This window comes from Vulpes lagopus, chromosome 15, assembly GCF_018345385.1.
Source record: "Vulpes lagopus strain Blue_001 chromosome 15, ASM1834538v1, whole genome shotgun sequence".
Lineage (NCBI taxonomy): Eukaryota > Metazoa > Chordata > Mammalia > Carnivora > Canidae > Vulpes > Vulpes lagopus.
The window spans coordinates 18,349,853-18,365,646 of NC_054838.1; the positions used below are offsets into that span (position 1 = coordinate 18,349,853).

At 43.7% G+C, this 15,794-nt stretch overlaps 1 protein-coding gene across 1 annotated transcript; it reads right to left on the bottom strand.

The window, feature by feature from the left end:
• Positions 1-3,763: 3,763 nt before the first annotated feature.
• Positions 3,764-10,249, bottom strand: EIF3F (eukaryotic translation initiation factor 3 subunit F). The gene is made up of 7 exons (XM_041730795.1): positions 9,829-10,249; positions 7,020-7,090; positions 6,701-6,780; positions 6,143-6,280; positions 4,713-4,804; positions 4,139-4,275; positions 3,764-4,000 (listed from the first exon to the last, which is right to left on the bottom strand). Exons 1-7 carry the CDS (start codon positions 10,226-10,228, stop codon positions 3,929-3,931), a joined length of 990 nt encoding a protein of 329 aa, XP_041586729.1. The 5' UTR covers positions 10,229-10,249; the 3' UTR covers positions 3,764-3,928.
• Positions 10,250-15,794: the final 5,545 nt, after the last annotated feature.

A 15,794-nucleotide genomic window follows, 5' to 3' on the forward strand; every position in this document is an offset into this window, starting at 1 on the left:
GGGGAGCAAATGACTTAATTTTGGGCTTTTTAAACAGGTCCCAACCTACCCCTCTAACCTTAATTCTGGACTCATCTCTGTATCCTCTAAATTTCTGCCACGCTGGAGTAGCCAGTTTTTCCACATACTATCATCCTTTCAATCATTCTTATCAGAAACCAGGCAACATCCCGGTAAACTCCCACATCTCACCAACCAAGTTAACCAGTCTCTGCACTCACCAGAGTTTGCCTTATAACAGCTTCTTCAAATGGAGTCTTGTCACCATCTCCATTGCCATGGTCATCTGAACAATCACAGTTGCCCCCTCTGACTCGTTTTCCTGCCTTCTGCTTCTCACTCTTTCCGTTCTTCCTCTACACTACTACCAGATGATCTTCCGGAAATCCCTATGTAATTATCTGGTGCCTTCCCACTTCTAAAATAAAATCTTCATAGTCTGAGAGCCCTTATGGTCTGCCTCCCGCATATGTCCCCTTAGGTTCTGAATAGGTTAGTTTTTTTTTTTTTTAAGCGTGTTTCCTCTGCCCCGTTTATCCTTTCCTAATCTAGTGAAAAAGAAAGACCAGCTCAGGTATCATGTCCTGGGTAGAATCTTCCCAGACTCCCTAGGACAGATAATATGCTCCTATTATGTTGCATTTTCACCCTATTATTTCATTGGGCCACTTAACTGAAGCAGAAGGCTACAGAAAAAAAAAAAAAGTTCAGACTTGAAGTAAAATCATTTCATCACTGTGTTCCATATCTAAAGTAATGCACTCAACTTCTCTCTGAACCTCTCAGAGGTTCATATTCCAGAGGGAATATATCTGACCCAAACTAAATAGGTACTCAGTTAAGTGCTAGATCCAGCACTCACTTTCTATTTTGTAACTTTTTCCCCACCAAAATGTAAACTCAAGACCAGTAACACAGAGTGCACATTTATTCACCTAGTGCTAACATGGTATCTGACAAATACTAAAAACTTAATGCTAAACGAGTAAACAGTGAATATAGAACAAATGGTGTTAGTGTGCATAGGGTTACTACGCACTATCAGTATGTTAATGAGATACCTGCAGAGACTCACTGCCACTGGGCATCAATCTGCCCAATGGGTCAAGTGGTCCAAATTCAAAGTTCTTAGGAGGTTAAGTCCAGAGGCTCAGTATACCTGAGGGATGCATTCTGGTGAGATCAATCTGTTTGCTTAGGAGTCAATATGTACTTCTAGGATCCAGATGTCCAAGGGCTCAGGGTACTTTAGGGTTAGGCCATCCATTGAGGATTCTCTTAATGTCAAAATGCTCATATCACAGTGTAAATTGGAGCCCATCAAGGAAGGTACAAGAATATGCCATTTATGCCTATGAAGCTAATGTTCTCTACCAAAGCAACCATCAGACTGGAGCTCACTGACACTGGATAAACTGGTATTAAACTGCTTCTGTGGGGAAGCGGAATTGAGAAATGGAGACGTGGTGGGGCCATGGCTTATGGTAGGTGGTTGGCATAGTTTGTAGGATTGATTGAAAAGACTAGTTTGGGTGGCTAATGACTGTGGAATATTTGAATATAGTTTTGGAGTAGATAGATTAGTATTTGAAGGTTCTGGTGTGAGAAATGTGTGGAACTGGCCAGGGGATTCTTTGGAAAAGCTGTTCGAGTAGAGTTAAGGAAAATTTGGCTAAGACTGCTGAAGAGCCCCGAACCGGTAACTTCATGCGACAGGAAGGGTGGGATTGGGGAGTTAGCCAGCTTTGGAGAGTTTTCTTCATTGGTATAGGCTTGTTCCATTTTTGGTCAGACTGTGCAAGTCTCATATTAGCCTTAATTTCCTGTTCCCACCGGATTGCCGCTGCTTCTCCTAGTCATGGGATCCTCAGAACTGCTGGGAGTCACTACTTCCACGTGACACTTAGTCTGGAATGGCAATGTATGTGGCAGCCACCAGGCAGGGCAGGTGGCAAAAGATCCTGGATCATGTACTGAACCACAGCATGCCAGGCCGTTGCCTCTCGTGTTCTGCCTTCATCTCCTGGGCCTCTTCCAGTCCTAATTCAGGCTACCTGCATCTCTCACTCAGACCACTCCCCCTACATTACAGATGACATCACCCTGAAAAGCACTTCTTTCAGAAACTTTGCTAGTTTCAGAAACTAAGCTATTCTGGCGCTGACAAGCCTGCATTGACCATTCTCTTGCTAGCTGTCCTTTGTACATCTCTTCACTGTATCCAGGCCACAGTCTGCCTCATTCACTTTATTCTCACTCCCAGGAACCCCTCCTGGCCATTCTTCAAGCTCATCCTAGGGTCAAGGTTTACCTCCTTAGTGAAAATCTTCCCCAGTGACTCTTCTGGGCTTCTGTAGGTTTATAATCTGAATTCCAGAAGTGTTTTTGGCTGCTGTTGGCTCAAAGACAGCACACTTCTTGAAAAATGGGATTTCTTTTGTCCCCTGTCCTATGCTTCTCAGGAGGGTCAAGGGTATCAGGCTCTGAGCAGCCTCTCAGGAAAGAGGAAGTGTTAGATTTTGTATTCTGACTCTATAATATCGTCTCCTGAGACTAGTCTTTTTCACTCAACATTTTAAGATGTTGTCCCCTGCAAAGTATGGCTTAGGTTTGTTTTGCTTTAAAAATCAATCTTTTTTCCTCATTAGTTTAATCCTTTTTACATTTACTGCGGTCCCTATATGTAGACTTATTTTTGCCATTTTTATTTATGTGCTTTACCCACTTTTTCCATGCTTTCTCATTTCTCCAATTTTAAAAACTATCTTTCCTTTTTCTTATTCCATTATTTCTTATCACTTTGGTTTGGAGGTTATATATGTATATATGTTCAGCAGTTAACTTTAGAATTTTATCACGCATTTTTAAAAAACTAAAGTTCATATTAAACCACCCACCCCCTTGGGGATCCCTGGGTGGCTCAGTGGTTTGGTGCCTGCCTTTGGCCCAGGGCATGATCCTGGAGTCCCAGATCAAGTCCCGTGTCGGGCTCCTGGCATAGAGCCTGCTTCTCCCTCTGCCTTTCTGTGTCTCTCATGAATAAATAAATAAAAATCTAAAATAAATAAATAAATAGATAAACCACCCACCCCAAAACCAGAACACAAACATTTGAACTCTAATCAAACATTTTTCCATTGTGCATGCTATTTTTAACCTCACAATTTGGCATAACTTTTATCATTTCGTGGGTTTATGTCTGCCTACACGTAAAAAAAGTATTACTGTCTGTATTTCCTAACCCCCAGAACTTGTATTTCCTAAGATTCCATCAGAATCAGAATTAAGGTCAGGTTGGGGTTCATAACAGCTACCACTTTCTATATGCTTACGGTTACCAGGCATGATTCTCCACATATTAAACCGGTATTAATTCATCAAATTCACACAATACTCTAATGGGCTATTATTATGATCCAGATCTTAAGACCCCCAGATTTTGTCTTTCCTAAGGTTACAGATCTCAAAACTAGAATTAAAATGCAGATCTTTTTGATACTCATTTGCCTTCATTCACCTCTTCACTCCAATATGTAACCAACCCTCAGTCCTTGAATAATGATCTGTTATCTTTTTCAACCTGACATCTGGCAGTACCCAGGCAGAACACTCTAGAATATCCAATAAAAGGGCTGTCTGAAGTCACCTTTATCCTACAAAATCCCTTGGAAATGTCATCTTGTCATCTTGCTTAGATTGACAGATCTCAACATAACCTAACGGTAGTCTCATGTTATATACAGTACCCAAGAAATTTGTGGAGTTTTGGGGAAATCTCTTTAATCTATTAGATCCTAATTTTGCCTCCCCATAGTGGCAAATAGCTCTTGAAATAATAAGTAGTTTGCAACCCTGACCATACCCTCTATTTTTTCAGATTAAGTATCCAACTTTAAAAATTTTTTTTCTCCTTCATAGATTCTCATTTTTAACTTCCTGTGGAAACCACATGACCCATCAAGAAATGGTTCAGAGTATTGTCACTGGACACCTTTCCAGACTGAGCACCAAACAAAGATTCAATGAGGCACAGTTAATTCTCACCACCACCGAGGACTGCCATATCACCAGCATACCTCTCAGTGATCCCAGAGTGGAGATCTATGCCCTCCTCCTTTCTTTCCTTCCCCCTCCTCACCAGCACATCCTCTGCATACTGCAACACCGTGCTTAGGGCATCTTGGATGCGAGCCGATGCCCCTCCTACTTGCTGCAAGTCGCTTGAGAGTCCAATCACCCGGTTGGGGCTAAAACAGGTCTTCATGATCAGGTCAACTGTGGGAGTGGGATGGGGGATATAAGAGGCACAGAGATTTTAGTCATCCCATCAGGAAAGAGATGATTTCTAACAATTCTGCTAACTCTTTCACCCTCCTCTGGACATAGTCAATTTCTCTAAACTCCTCTGCTCTGCCTTTATTAGCTTTTCTTCCTCCTGCCAAAGCTCAACTTCTGCACCCAGTATGCTAATCACTGGTTGTGCTCTTATACGAATGGCCACACAGCCTCTGGTGCTGAAAATTTCCCACCTCAAATAATTCCACAAATAATTCCTGGAAGCCCATTTATAAAGGAGAAACAACTGTGATTTGAATCACAAACCAATCAATGGTTCCTTTTCAACCCACCCAAGGCCCTCCACTCATTAGAGTGGCAATCCCCTCCCCTGAAAAATGCCAGACCTCAAAAGAGGGTATGGGAAGGTTACTCACCTCCAATACGTTCAGTGTCATAATACGCGTATTTCACTGTTAGAGGTGTGAACATCACCCCCATGGTCCTCCCAGGGACACCCATTAAAGTGCTGGGGAGAGAGAAGTCAAGGTAAACAAATAGCCTTGGGAGAGAGCTTCCTAATCTAGGCTGGAAAAGCAGTTATACCAAGAGAATGGGTTCCACGGTTCTGAGGTAAGAAGGCTGGAACCATCTGAACCCCAGAGGTCTCATGAGAACAAGTCATTTTTTCCTTTAGCTCATTCCACACACTAAACCCTGGCCTGTGAGAGAGGACTCAGCGTTCAGACCTGACTTGGCCCTTTAGAGGACTGCTTCACTCACTGTGCAATTTCAGTGATGAAACAAGACACTGGATTTCCCCATGAAGCTGGCTGCCCAGATATCTAGCCCCATAGAGAGAAGAAACAAGGAAGATCTTCTATGAGACTGAGCCTTTCATCAGCACTGAAAAAAAAGCCAACTGACTCCAATCTGCCCAAGACGAGACTGGGTGCTATAAGTGATCTTACTAAAGGGGACTATCTTTACTACGTCAACTCTATTTTTTTCAACTGGACCGTGAAGAGTCTGAAATATCTGGAAAAACTAAGAAATCAGGCGATGACTAAAGCTTAGTGGGAAACCAGCTAGCCCATAAGCATGTGACATCCACCACCATTATCTCATGGCATCAAGACTAACTGGTTACATCACGTCACACAAGGAAACAGCACAAAGTCAAACTATAAGATAGGCACCAACAAATGCCTTCACTCTAACCGGAAAAGATAATCCTTCCAACTCCTCTAGCAGCCCCTTCTGTAGCATGCCACTTGAGCCTTTCCCAACTTCCCCCACTGGCTGGCATTTTAACTGCCTGCAAACTCAGCGTCAAAACTATGTTATTGTCGTCAAAACTGCACTTAACTCTGGGGTAACAGATGTATTAAAAAAAGAACAGTCACCCTTTAATTTGTACTACCCTAAGTCCTGTGTTCAGTTCTCGGGATAATGGCAAACTAAAGGGTGACTCGGAAAAACAGTGAATGTGGTGAAGGATTGTGACCAAAATACCAAGTAGGATCAGCTATAGGAGGTGTGAAGAGTTAGCTTATAGAAAAGATGACACGAGAAACATGAGAGTTTGTGCAAATACCTAAAGGGCTGTCATTTGAAATTGGTTAAGAGCAATAAGTAGAAATCTAGGGTACAACAGGTATCAGTGAGTGGATATTTCAGAAATAGATTTTGTTTCTGAGTAAAATCTTTCTAATGGTAACTGTTGAGAGTGAGGAATGGGCCTTCTTAGGAGGCAGTGAGTTATATACTGAAGAATTAAACCTGCTTTGGTTGGTGGTGGGTGTCATCCATGCATGGTATGAACTAGATAGCCTTTTATGCTCTTGTGTCCCAAAACACTGGTCACCTGACATAGGCCTTGATGCTCATGCGGCCATTCTGGAGGCTGGTGTCCACAGTGAGGTGAATGGGGTTGGGGGCTTCTCGGCTGTAGTACTCGTGGATCAGCACAGAGTGCTCTGTAATGTCATGGCCTGTAGCATACCTGGAAAAAGGAATACAGTGTGGATTCATGTCTACGTGTGACATTAAGACCAAACACAATGATGACATGGGTGTCTCTAGGTACCTGACACTCTTGTAGTAGTGTCACCTCCAGTGACACACCAAATGCAAAAAGAATACACTGAAAACTATCAAATCAAATCAAAGGCTGACTGTCAGAGCTCTTGAAACACTGCAAGTCACCAGCAAGCCAAAAATACTTGCTCAACAAAAGCTACATTTCATAGTAAATATGCTTGGCCTCACGAGATCAGAATTACCAGCAAAACACACTAAATTCATAGATCCTGAGGTGATACACTTTCAATATTCTGTCTCCAAAAGAGAGTATAATATCTAGACTGGTGGCAAAAAATCTTGGCAATCACCAAAACTTTCCATTCGCTCCACTCCAACTTACCAGCCCAAGATGAGCTCATTTGGAGAGACTTTCTTGTGCAATTCATACATGTTCTTAGCGAATTCCATGTCAACAGCCACCTAGGAAGGAAGGCAGAAAAGGAAGCTAAGAAGCCAGAAGTTCAGAGAAAAAATATGGAAGAAAAGGACAAGGGGCCAACCTCCGCAGAGGCCCAGCAAATATGTACACAGAAAAAAAGCTCTTCTAACTATAGGACTTCTAGTTTGGCGCACAATATATTGTGCAAGAGGAGCCTTGAGGAGAGCCTAGCAAAAGAACAGGTATAGATGACATACTGGCAGCTCAAGCTCCTACTCACCTCATCTTCTGATTCATTGTGTGGCACTGAAAAGCAGTTAGTGACCTCCACTGAATGCTTGTCAACGGTTCCTGTGAGAGAGAATTGTTCACATGTTATAAAACCCTAGAGCTCTCAACAGCCTCCGACCACTTTCCAAATGCTGTCAGAGGCTTCCTTGAAGACAATGAACAAAAAACTGAACTCATAAGCTCCAAGTTCAGCCATGTGCATCAATGGAACCAGGATCCTCCAGAGAACTGAAGCTCTGAAGTGCCTGTTTTCCTTTAACCATCAATAAACAAGGTCTATTCTTCCTTTACAAGCTCTTCTGCCTACCTGGTCTTTCCTGCTACCAGCCCTGCTCTGGATCTTCACTCTGTGAACATCATTTTTCAGCCACTAGACTTTCTCTTATAATTCATTCTGTAGAATACCTGGAAAATTCTGACAATGTCTACATAGGCCACCCATACAGAAGCCTAGCCTCAGAGTACAATTTTAGGGAGCTTCACCTGTACCTCCCTTCAGCCATCTAGTCCAATGGTCATGTCCTTAACCCCATCATCATCCAGAAACCTTCTACCTGTGAACCGTAAACATCAGTATCAGTCTTTTACCACAAATTTCTATTCTAGTTCTGATACCTTTAGTCCCACTTAGTTTGTTTCTTGACCTAAGACTGCTAGTCCCTTGAGTTCTCCATGTTTTTCTAATCTACTGGCACCACCCATACCAGGCTTCAAGCACTTCCCCCTCCTCCACAGACCGCAATGCTGGCACACACGTGTCTGTTTAATTCCACTTCACTATGGTTTCTGCTCCCTTTGCTAAAACTATGTCTTCAAACCCAGTGGATAAATATGCTTATTTGACCTCTAAACAGGAATTCAATAAACTTGACCATTTCACACTTCTGAAGCAGTTTTAAGTCTTCTGCATTTCCACGCCACAATACCCTTCAGTTAAAGCATTTATCACATTGTATTCTAATTATTTGCATATATCTTCATCTTGAATTTAAGGTTAGAATAAAAGTTATTTTATCAAACTTTGAATTCAAAATATGTAACAGTTTTATGGTATTTAAACAGTACCAGTCATTTCATTTAACCAAATTAAATGTTTCATGAATTAACATCTGAGAATATTCAGAAGCTCCTCGTGAGCAGTCTGTGTTTAATTCTTCAGCGAAGTACTGTCTCTATAACACTGAGCATTCTACCATTATCCTAGTCTGGAAGAGGATCTGAAGAGCTAGACTAGTTGGACACTAGAGACACTAGAGTATCTAACTAGAGACACTAGAGTATCTGGGGGGCACCGAGCATTCTCCCTGGGTTTCTTTAAATAGCTCCAGTGGATTTGGAAAATTTGGCAGTGCAGCTGAAAGAGTAAATAGATTAGTATTCGTCAAGTGCCAACCTTTGTTGCAAAAATCATTTATTACAGAAGCTCAAAGCAGGACACATTTACAGAATGCTACTATACTTTGGAGGTTAAGAATGGAGGTGAGGGTGGTAATGTGAGACAAAGAACTGACACTTAACACTTTTCCTGGGAACCCAGGAAATGAGTGAAACTTAAATGAGAGAGAGCAGGGAAGACATTTATGTCAAACAGAATACAAAGGCTTGGTTTGAGAAAAACCTTGATGTTTGGAAGATAATGGATCAACTGAAGGTACTGTGAAATGCTAAATCTTCAAAGAGAGGGCAAATGTGTGTGTGTGTGTTGCAAGGCAGGGATTGGGGGTGTGGGGGTAGCCCTGATGTGGTGGAAGACTGCAGTCAACCGCGGTTTTGTACCTAATGGTCTGCCAGCAGTGAGATGCTTTTGGTGATAATTTAGTTTCTGCAAAGACTAAGTCTAAGTGCCCAGAAAGAACTAGACTTCAGGTAATTTGTCTCAAGGCACATGGTTAATATTTGGTGCAATCTACCGTCAAATCTTGTCCCCTTTGCAATACATCAATTGTCTTCTATGCTAGAAAGACTATTACATACACATTCAAGAGAAATGACAAACGAGGCTAGAGTCCATTCACAAAGGGATTTAAATTGGTGACAAGGATGGAAGGAAAAGGACTTTGATGGGATCAGCAGTTCCCAAGAGAAAAGGGCATTATTATCAGTAATCCCTGTTTAGCTTCTCAGCTTTACAAATTAACATATCAGGGAGATTAAAAAACATAAGATCAGGATTAAATGTTTAGAAAAGCAGAATATCATCAAAAACTTAAATAGGTTTCCGCCAAACTTGTTGAAAGGGATGTCTTTTTACAGAAGTCTCTACTTCTTTACCAACTGGTTTAAAACGTCCTCGTAAACACCTGGAAAATAAGGACATTTAGACCGTGGAAGGGGGTGGAAGGCGGCGGGGGGGGGGGGGGGGCAGCCCCCCCCCGCCCCCCGCCTCCCCCCCCCCCCCCGCGTTTAGGGAGTCAAACGTTTCTGACTTCCTCGTCGGCATCTGAACTCATTTTTGGCAGTCTGGGACTAATCACACTTGACCTGAAATGCTAGCGGGGAGATTGAAAATAAAACATAAAACCAGGGGCAGCCCGGTGGCCCAGCGGTTTGGCACCGCCTTCAGCCCAGGGCGTGATCCCGGGGACCCGGGATCGATCCTTCGGCACACGATACTTATTCAGTAACGCACTACGGCTTCCGTATTCTGTGTCCACCACAGTGACAGACAGCAACCTGGCAGGAAAGTGCGAGTTCCTTCAAGGAGGGAAGTCGCGGCAGACGGCTGGGATGCAGAAATAGGTCAAGAGGTCAATGGGATAAACGGGAGGCGAGAGAGTCAATGCGGTTTGACCACTCACCCAGCAGGGTCCCGATAACTCGGGCAGCGCCCTCGTTGCGTCGCTCGTAGCTGTCCACGATGGAGGCCAAAATGACCGGGTGCAGCCGGACCACGCGGCCGCCGGGGAAGGGGCCTGGGAGAGCAGGACCCGGCAGTGACTGCGCCGGAGCCTGCGCTGGGGCTGGCGTAGACGCCGGGGTCTGGCCCGGAGCCGCAGTCGTGGCCGCCGCAGTCCCCGGGTCTGAGGCGGAGGCTGGAGCCGTCGTTGGAGCTGGGACCGGCGCTGGAGCCGGAGCCGGCGCTGGCGCTGAAGCTGGGGTTGCGGCCGGGGCTGAGACCGAGGTTGGGGCCGCGGCCGGGGCGGAGGCTGGGGCTGGGGTGGCGGCAGGAGCACTCGCCGGGGCTGCCGGTGTGGCCATCTTGTCGAGAGAGAAGGAGCCGGGAGCGGAAGGGAGGGAGTTGAAAAGTAGTAGAACACGATAGGCTGAAGATGCACCACGTGAACGAGATCTTTATGCCGATTGGCTACCGGTAATGCTTCTCACGGCACAGTTTCCGGCTCTGAGTTTGTGCTCTTTAATTCCGGTCCGATGAGCACTCAAGTGAGGACGGAGCTGAATAGTTCCGGACAAACTTGAGACGGCGATGAGAGAAGAAACCTCTCCGACTGCGCAGCGGCCGCCAGATGGACCCAGAGGGCGGAGGATGGGTGACGATTCCAGTTTCCAGACTTCAAAGGGATAGTGGATGATAAAGTGCGTTTTAAAGGCACTTCTTCACCGCGTCTGAAGGTGTGGGTGCGGCGGCTTATCCAGCCACCAGTGTGAATAGGTGCCAGACGCTGTGTTAGGCTCTCGGAATGTAGATCAGCGGACAGAACAAGGATCGTTGTCCTCCAAGAATTCCCAATATCTAGCGGAGAGAGACAAACGGATATATAGCATGTTAGAGGGTGATGGATGCTATGAAAAAGGAAAAACGAGCGGGGAAAAGGGAGAATCAGAAGGTAGGGTGGGTAACCATGAGAGCGTGAGATCTGAGTGGATTGAAGGAGGCAAGGGAGGGGGCTATTTTTTTTTAATTAATTTATTTGAGAGTGAGCACGAGTGGGGTGAGGGGCAGAGGGAGAAGCAGACTCCGTGCTGAGCAGGGAGCCCCGTGCAAAGCTCGGTCCCAGGAGCCTGAGATCGTGACCTGAGTCGAAGGCAGATGCTCAACCACTGAGCCACCCAGGTGCCCCTGGAACAGGTGTTTGTTTGTTTGTTTTTTTGAAAAGGTCCTAAGTTCAACTTTGGAGGTGTCACCCTTATTAGACATCCCAGCAGAATTGTTGAGTGGTCAGGTGGAGATGCTAGTCTGTGCTTTGGGAGAGGGTTTCAAGGAGTAACCCTCTGTAAAGCTCTTAGCATGTGCCTGATACATAGACGTTGTTATTATTAAATATTTTATATATTGATTCATGAGACAGAGAGAGGCAGAGACATAGGCAGAGGGAGAAGGAGGCTCCCTGCAGGGAGCCCTATGTGGGACTCAGTCCCAGGACCCTGGGATCACCACCTGGGCCAAAGGCAGATGCTCAACCCCTGAGCCACCCAGGTGCCCCTACAGCCATTACTATTATTAAGCGGAAGCTCTTACCACTGCTATGCAATGGAAAAGAGCTCTGATTCTAACATTGTGTGTAACTTTGGGCAATCTATAATTTTTTCTGAGTCTCAGTTTCCTTCTTGGTACAGTGGGAGTGGTCATATCTACCTGTCAGGAAACCAATCAACTCCTTTTAATTAGATCAAGTCCTGGCATCCAATTGGCAAGTCCAAATTGGGTGAGGTTGGACTTCCTAGCCCTGGCCCTTATGTCCAAGAACTGCCTTCTCTTTGGAGCTATCTTCCATAATTAGAATTCACATGATCGAGCTCCCCTGTCAATGTTCTGGGCAGACATACCTTCTTTTAGTCCACACTCCTGCCCCCGCAACACAGTTGAACAGCCTATTGGAGGAGGATTGAAAAGGACCTCAGATTTGGTAACCCGGGTCATTACCAACCTTCGCAGAGCAGTGTCCGTGGAACTGAGGGGGGTGGGGTGTGGCCCTGGAGGATCAGAATTCAGGTGTGAGAGTGGTCAGTTTGAACTGATGGCAGTGAGTGCTGGCTAATGTTTCAAGAGAGTTGGTGGGAAGGAGAGGAGACCTTTAAGGCAGTAGCAGGGGGAACAGTAGGATGAGAAAGGCACAATTTAGGCTGGGAAGGTTTTAAGTATTTTAAAACTAAGGGTAAGGATCTAGAGGAAAGAGATTGAAGACACATGTGGGAAGGAGAACCATCCAATGAAACAAGGGGGAAGACAGATGAAAGAGATGGTCTTGCACAGGATGAGGGACATGCTAGAGAGGTTGCCCTAGGCTGTGGCCTCCCTTGTGGGTGCCTAGTGGGAGTCTGCCTTAGCAAGAGCTGATCCCTTGAGATCATTCTGTGGGAAGAAGGCCAGAGGAGAGCTGCCAGAGGAGAGCTGCCTCTGCTGGAGAGGTGTTGCTGACCCAAACAGACCATGCATGCCCTTGGGACCGCCTATCTCTGTATTTGAGTTGAGCGTGAATACTTCACCACCAATAACTTTGCCTTTACATTAATGGCCTGAAGACCTGTCTCTCTGGCAGGAAAAGAAAAAGAATTGGATGAGGAATCAGAGACACTTTGAACTGGGGAATGATAAGGGAAGTTGCAGGACCTAGGAATGCTGACCAGCCAGGACGAGGAAGTACATACACATCCAGGATGTTGGCTTTTCAGTCATTGCCTGAGGGATCCAGGCAGGCTGAATGCTATAAACAGACACTCTTGGTCACCTGCCTTCAGCTCAGATCATGATCCCAGAGTTCTCAGGCTCCTTTCTCAGCAAGGAGTCTGCTTTTCCCTCTGCTCAACCCCTTCTCTCTCTCTCTTTCTCTCTCAAATAAATAGATACAATCTTAAAAAAAAAAAAACCCCAAACACCAGACGCTCTGAGGCCTAAGTTCATCAAAAAAGGGCAGAAAGCATGGGGAGAAAGAAAATGAGTTAGTTATTCCCTTAAATATAGAAAACGTATTGTGTATACACAATACATTTATATATATATATATAAGGGATTATATATATAAGGGATTATATATATAAGGGATTATATATATAATACATTTATATATACACAATACATTTATATACATATATAAGGGATTATATATATAAGGGATTATATATATATAAGGGATTATATATATAAGGGATTATATATATATATATATATATATATATATATATATATATATATATGACTGGCTCACAAGATTATGGGGGCTGAGAAGTCCCAAGATATTTAGTCAGAAGCTGGAGACCCAAGAGGGCCAATATGTACTTCTAGTCCAAAATCAGGCAGACTTAAGACCCAAGAAGAACCTATGTTTCATTTTGGGTCTGAAGGCTAGAAAAACTCCTGCTCAAGGAGTCAGGCAGGTGAAGTTCCCTCTTACTCCGGGTGGGGACCAGCTCTTTGTTCCATGTAGGCCTTCAACTGATTGGATGAGGCCCACCCACATTAGGGATGGCACTCTGCTTTATTCAGTCTATCAATTTAAATGTTAACCTTAACCAAAAGCACCCTCACAGATACACCTAGAATAATGTTTGACCAAATATCCGAAGATCCTGTGCCCTAGTCAAATTGACACATAAAATTCACCATCACACCTGGGATCCTAGCTATCCTAAGCAGTATGCTTGACAGTCCTTCCTGAAAAATCAAAGGTCATAGCTGCAGGCTCGTGTTAAAATTGGGGCCTGTAGCTTGATAAACGCTTCCCACCTCTTCAATGACCAGCTGGAGTGAAGGGAGCTCGGACTATAGCTCCAACTATGGGAGGGCCACAAGAGGGAGCCCTAGGCTCTCTCAGGGCTGCAAGTGTGACTTGGGACTTCTTGGTGGGGCAGGGCTGTGTGGGAACCATACCTGGGTGGCCAACCACCTGTCCTTCTGCAGACTGGACCCACATAGGCAAGGGCTTGGAGGCTGCCTCCCACTGTTTGTCTCTGCTCATTGCCAGCAGGTTTCAGAAAATTGTGAACTTTATCCAGGCTCCACTAGTGCCAGGACACTCCTCTGCTATGCTGGAATTTGCAAGGAAGGCCCACTGCCTGAAAGCCCTTTAGGACTGGGTGGTGAGGAGCAGCTGCCACACAGTTTAAAAGCAACAGAATCAGGACACCTAGATGGCTCAGTGGTTGAGCACCTGCCTTCGGCCTAGGGCGTGATTCTGGAGACCCGGGATTGAGTCCCGTGTTGGGCTCCCTGCATGGAGCCTGCTTCTTCTCTGCCTGTGTCTGTGCCTCTCTCTCTGTGTCTCTCATGAATGAATAAATAAGTAAATCTTAAAATTTTTTTTTAAAAGATTGTATTCATTCATCAGAGACACACAGAGAGAGGCAGAGACACAGGCAGAGAGAAAAGCAGGTGTCTTGCAGGGAGCCCAATGCGGGACTCGGGAACATATCCTGAGCAGAAGGCAGATGCTCAACCACTGAGCGCCTCACTCATTATTTTTTAAATAATGTAATGAACAGGACTTATTATCCAATCCAGGAACTAGAACTTGCATTCATTTTTTAACTAATGAACAGAGCTTATAACCCAAACCAAGGATTAGAACATTATCAACAGTACTATTATAAATTAATATTATATATTAGAATACAAATTTATTATAATAGAATGATATACAATACAATTCATTATTATGAAAATTAGAATAACAGATATTATCATTATGAATATTAGAGTATTATAATTCAGTGGTATGCTAGTAAATGTTTGACAACCAGCTCCTTGAAAAAAAATGGCCCTAGTTTTGGCATTGGCCAGTTTCTATAGTATAAATACTCTTACCATGGCCAATTTCAAGCTACTAGCAGTTTAACAACTGGCTCTCAAAATTCCTGAATTTTGGAGCCAGTATGAATTGGCACTAGTACTGCTGCTTTGCATATACCTAGTGCTATCCCCAATATTTCATTGCCCAAGAAATGACTATTCACTTGAATTTTGTGTCCAACATCATTTGCTTAAAAAATTATGGTTTGTTTCAAATATATATGGATGGCTAAATGACATATTATTTCACTCTGCTAGTTTTTGAACTCTATCAATATAGCTACCAGATTTCCCTTGATATGTATATTCTTACATATCTTTTTCCCACTCTTTTCCTTTCAAGCATTTCATATCTTTATATTTTAGGAGTATCTCTTGTAAGCAGCATATACTTGCACACTTAAAATAATCCAATCTGACCACCTGTGTCTTTGAATTCACAAGCCTAGTCTGTTAACATTTTCTGTGTTGACATATTTGGATTAATTTCTAACATTATATATTTTTTGTTTTTATTTGATTGACTTTCCATATTCTTTTTTCACTTATATTTGGCCTTAAAATGGGGTTATTTGACTGAGTGTGTTTTCTTACTGTTTTTGTTTTTCTGCTGGTTAGGAAACAATATTCTTTTAAAAACATTTTTAATTTAAATTAAATTTAGTTAACATATAGTGGATTATTCGTTTCAGGGTAGAATTTAGTGATTTATCAGTTGCATATTATACCCAGGGCTCATCACATCATGTGCCCTCCTTAATGCCCATCACCCAATTACCCTGTCCCTCCACTCACCTCCTCTCCAGCAACCCTCAGTTTGTTTCCTAGAGTTAAGAGTCTCTAATGATTTGCTTCCCTCTCTGTTTTCATCTTATTTTATTTTGCCTTCCTTTCCCCTGTGATCCTTTGTTTTGTTTCTTAAATTCCACATACGAGTGAAATCATATATTTGTCTTTCTCTGAGTGACTTCTTTCACTTAGCATAATACCCTCCAGTTCCCTCCACATTGTTGCAAATGGCAAGATTTCATTCTTTTTGATGGCTAAGTAATGTTCCAATACTTATATATAATATGTATA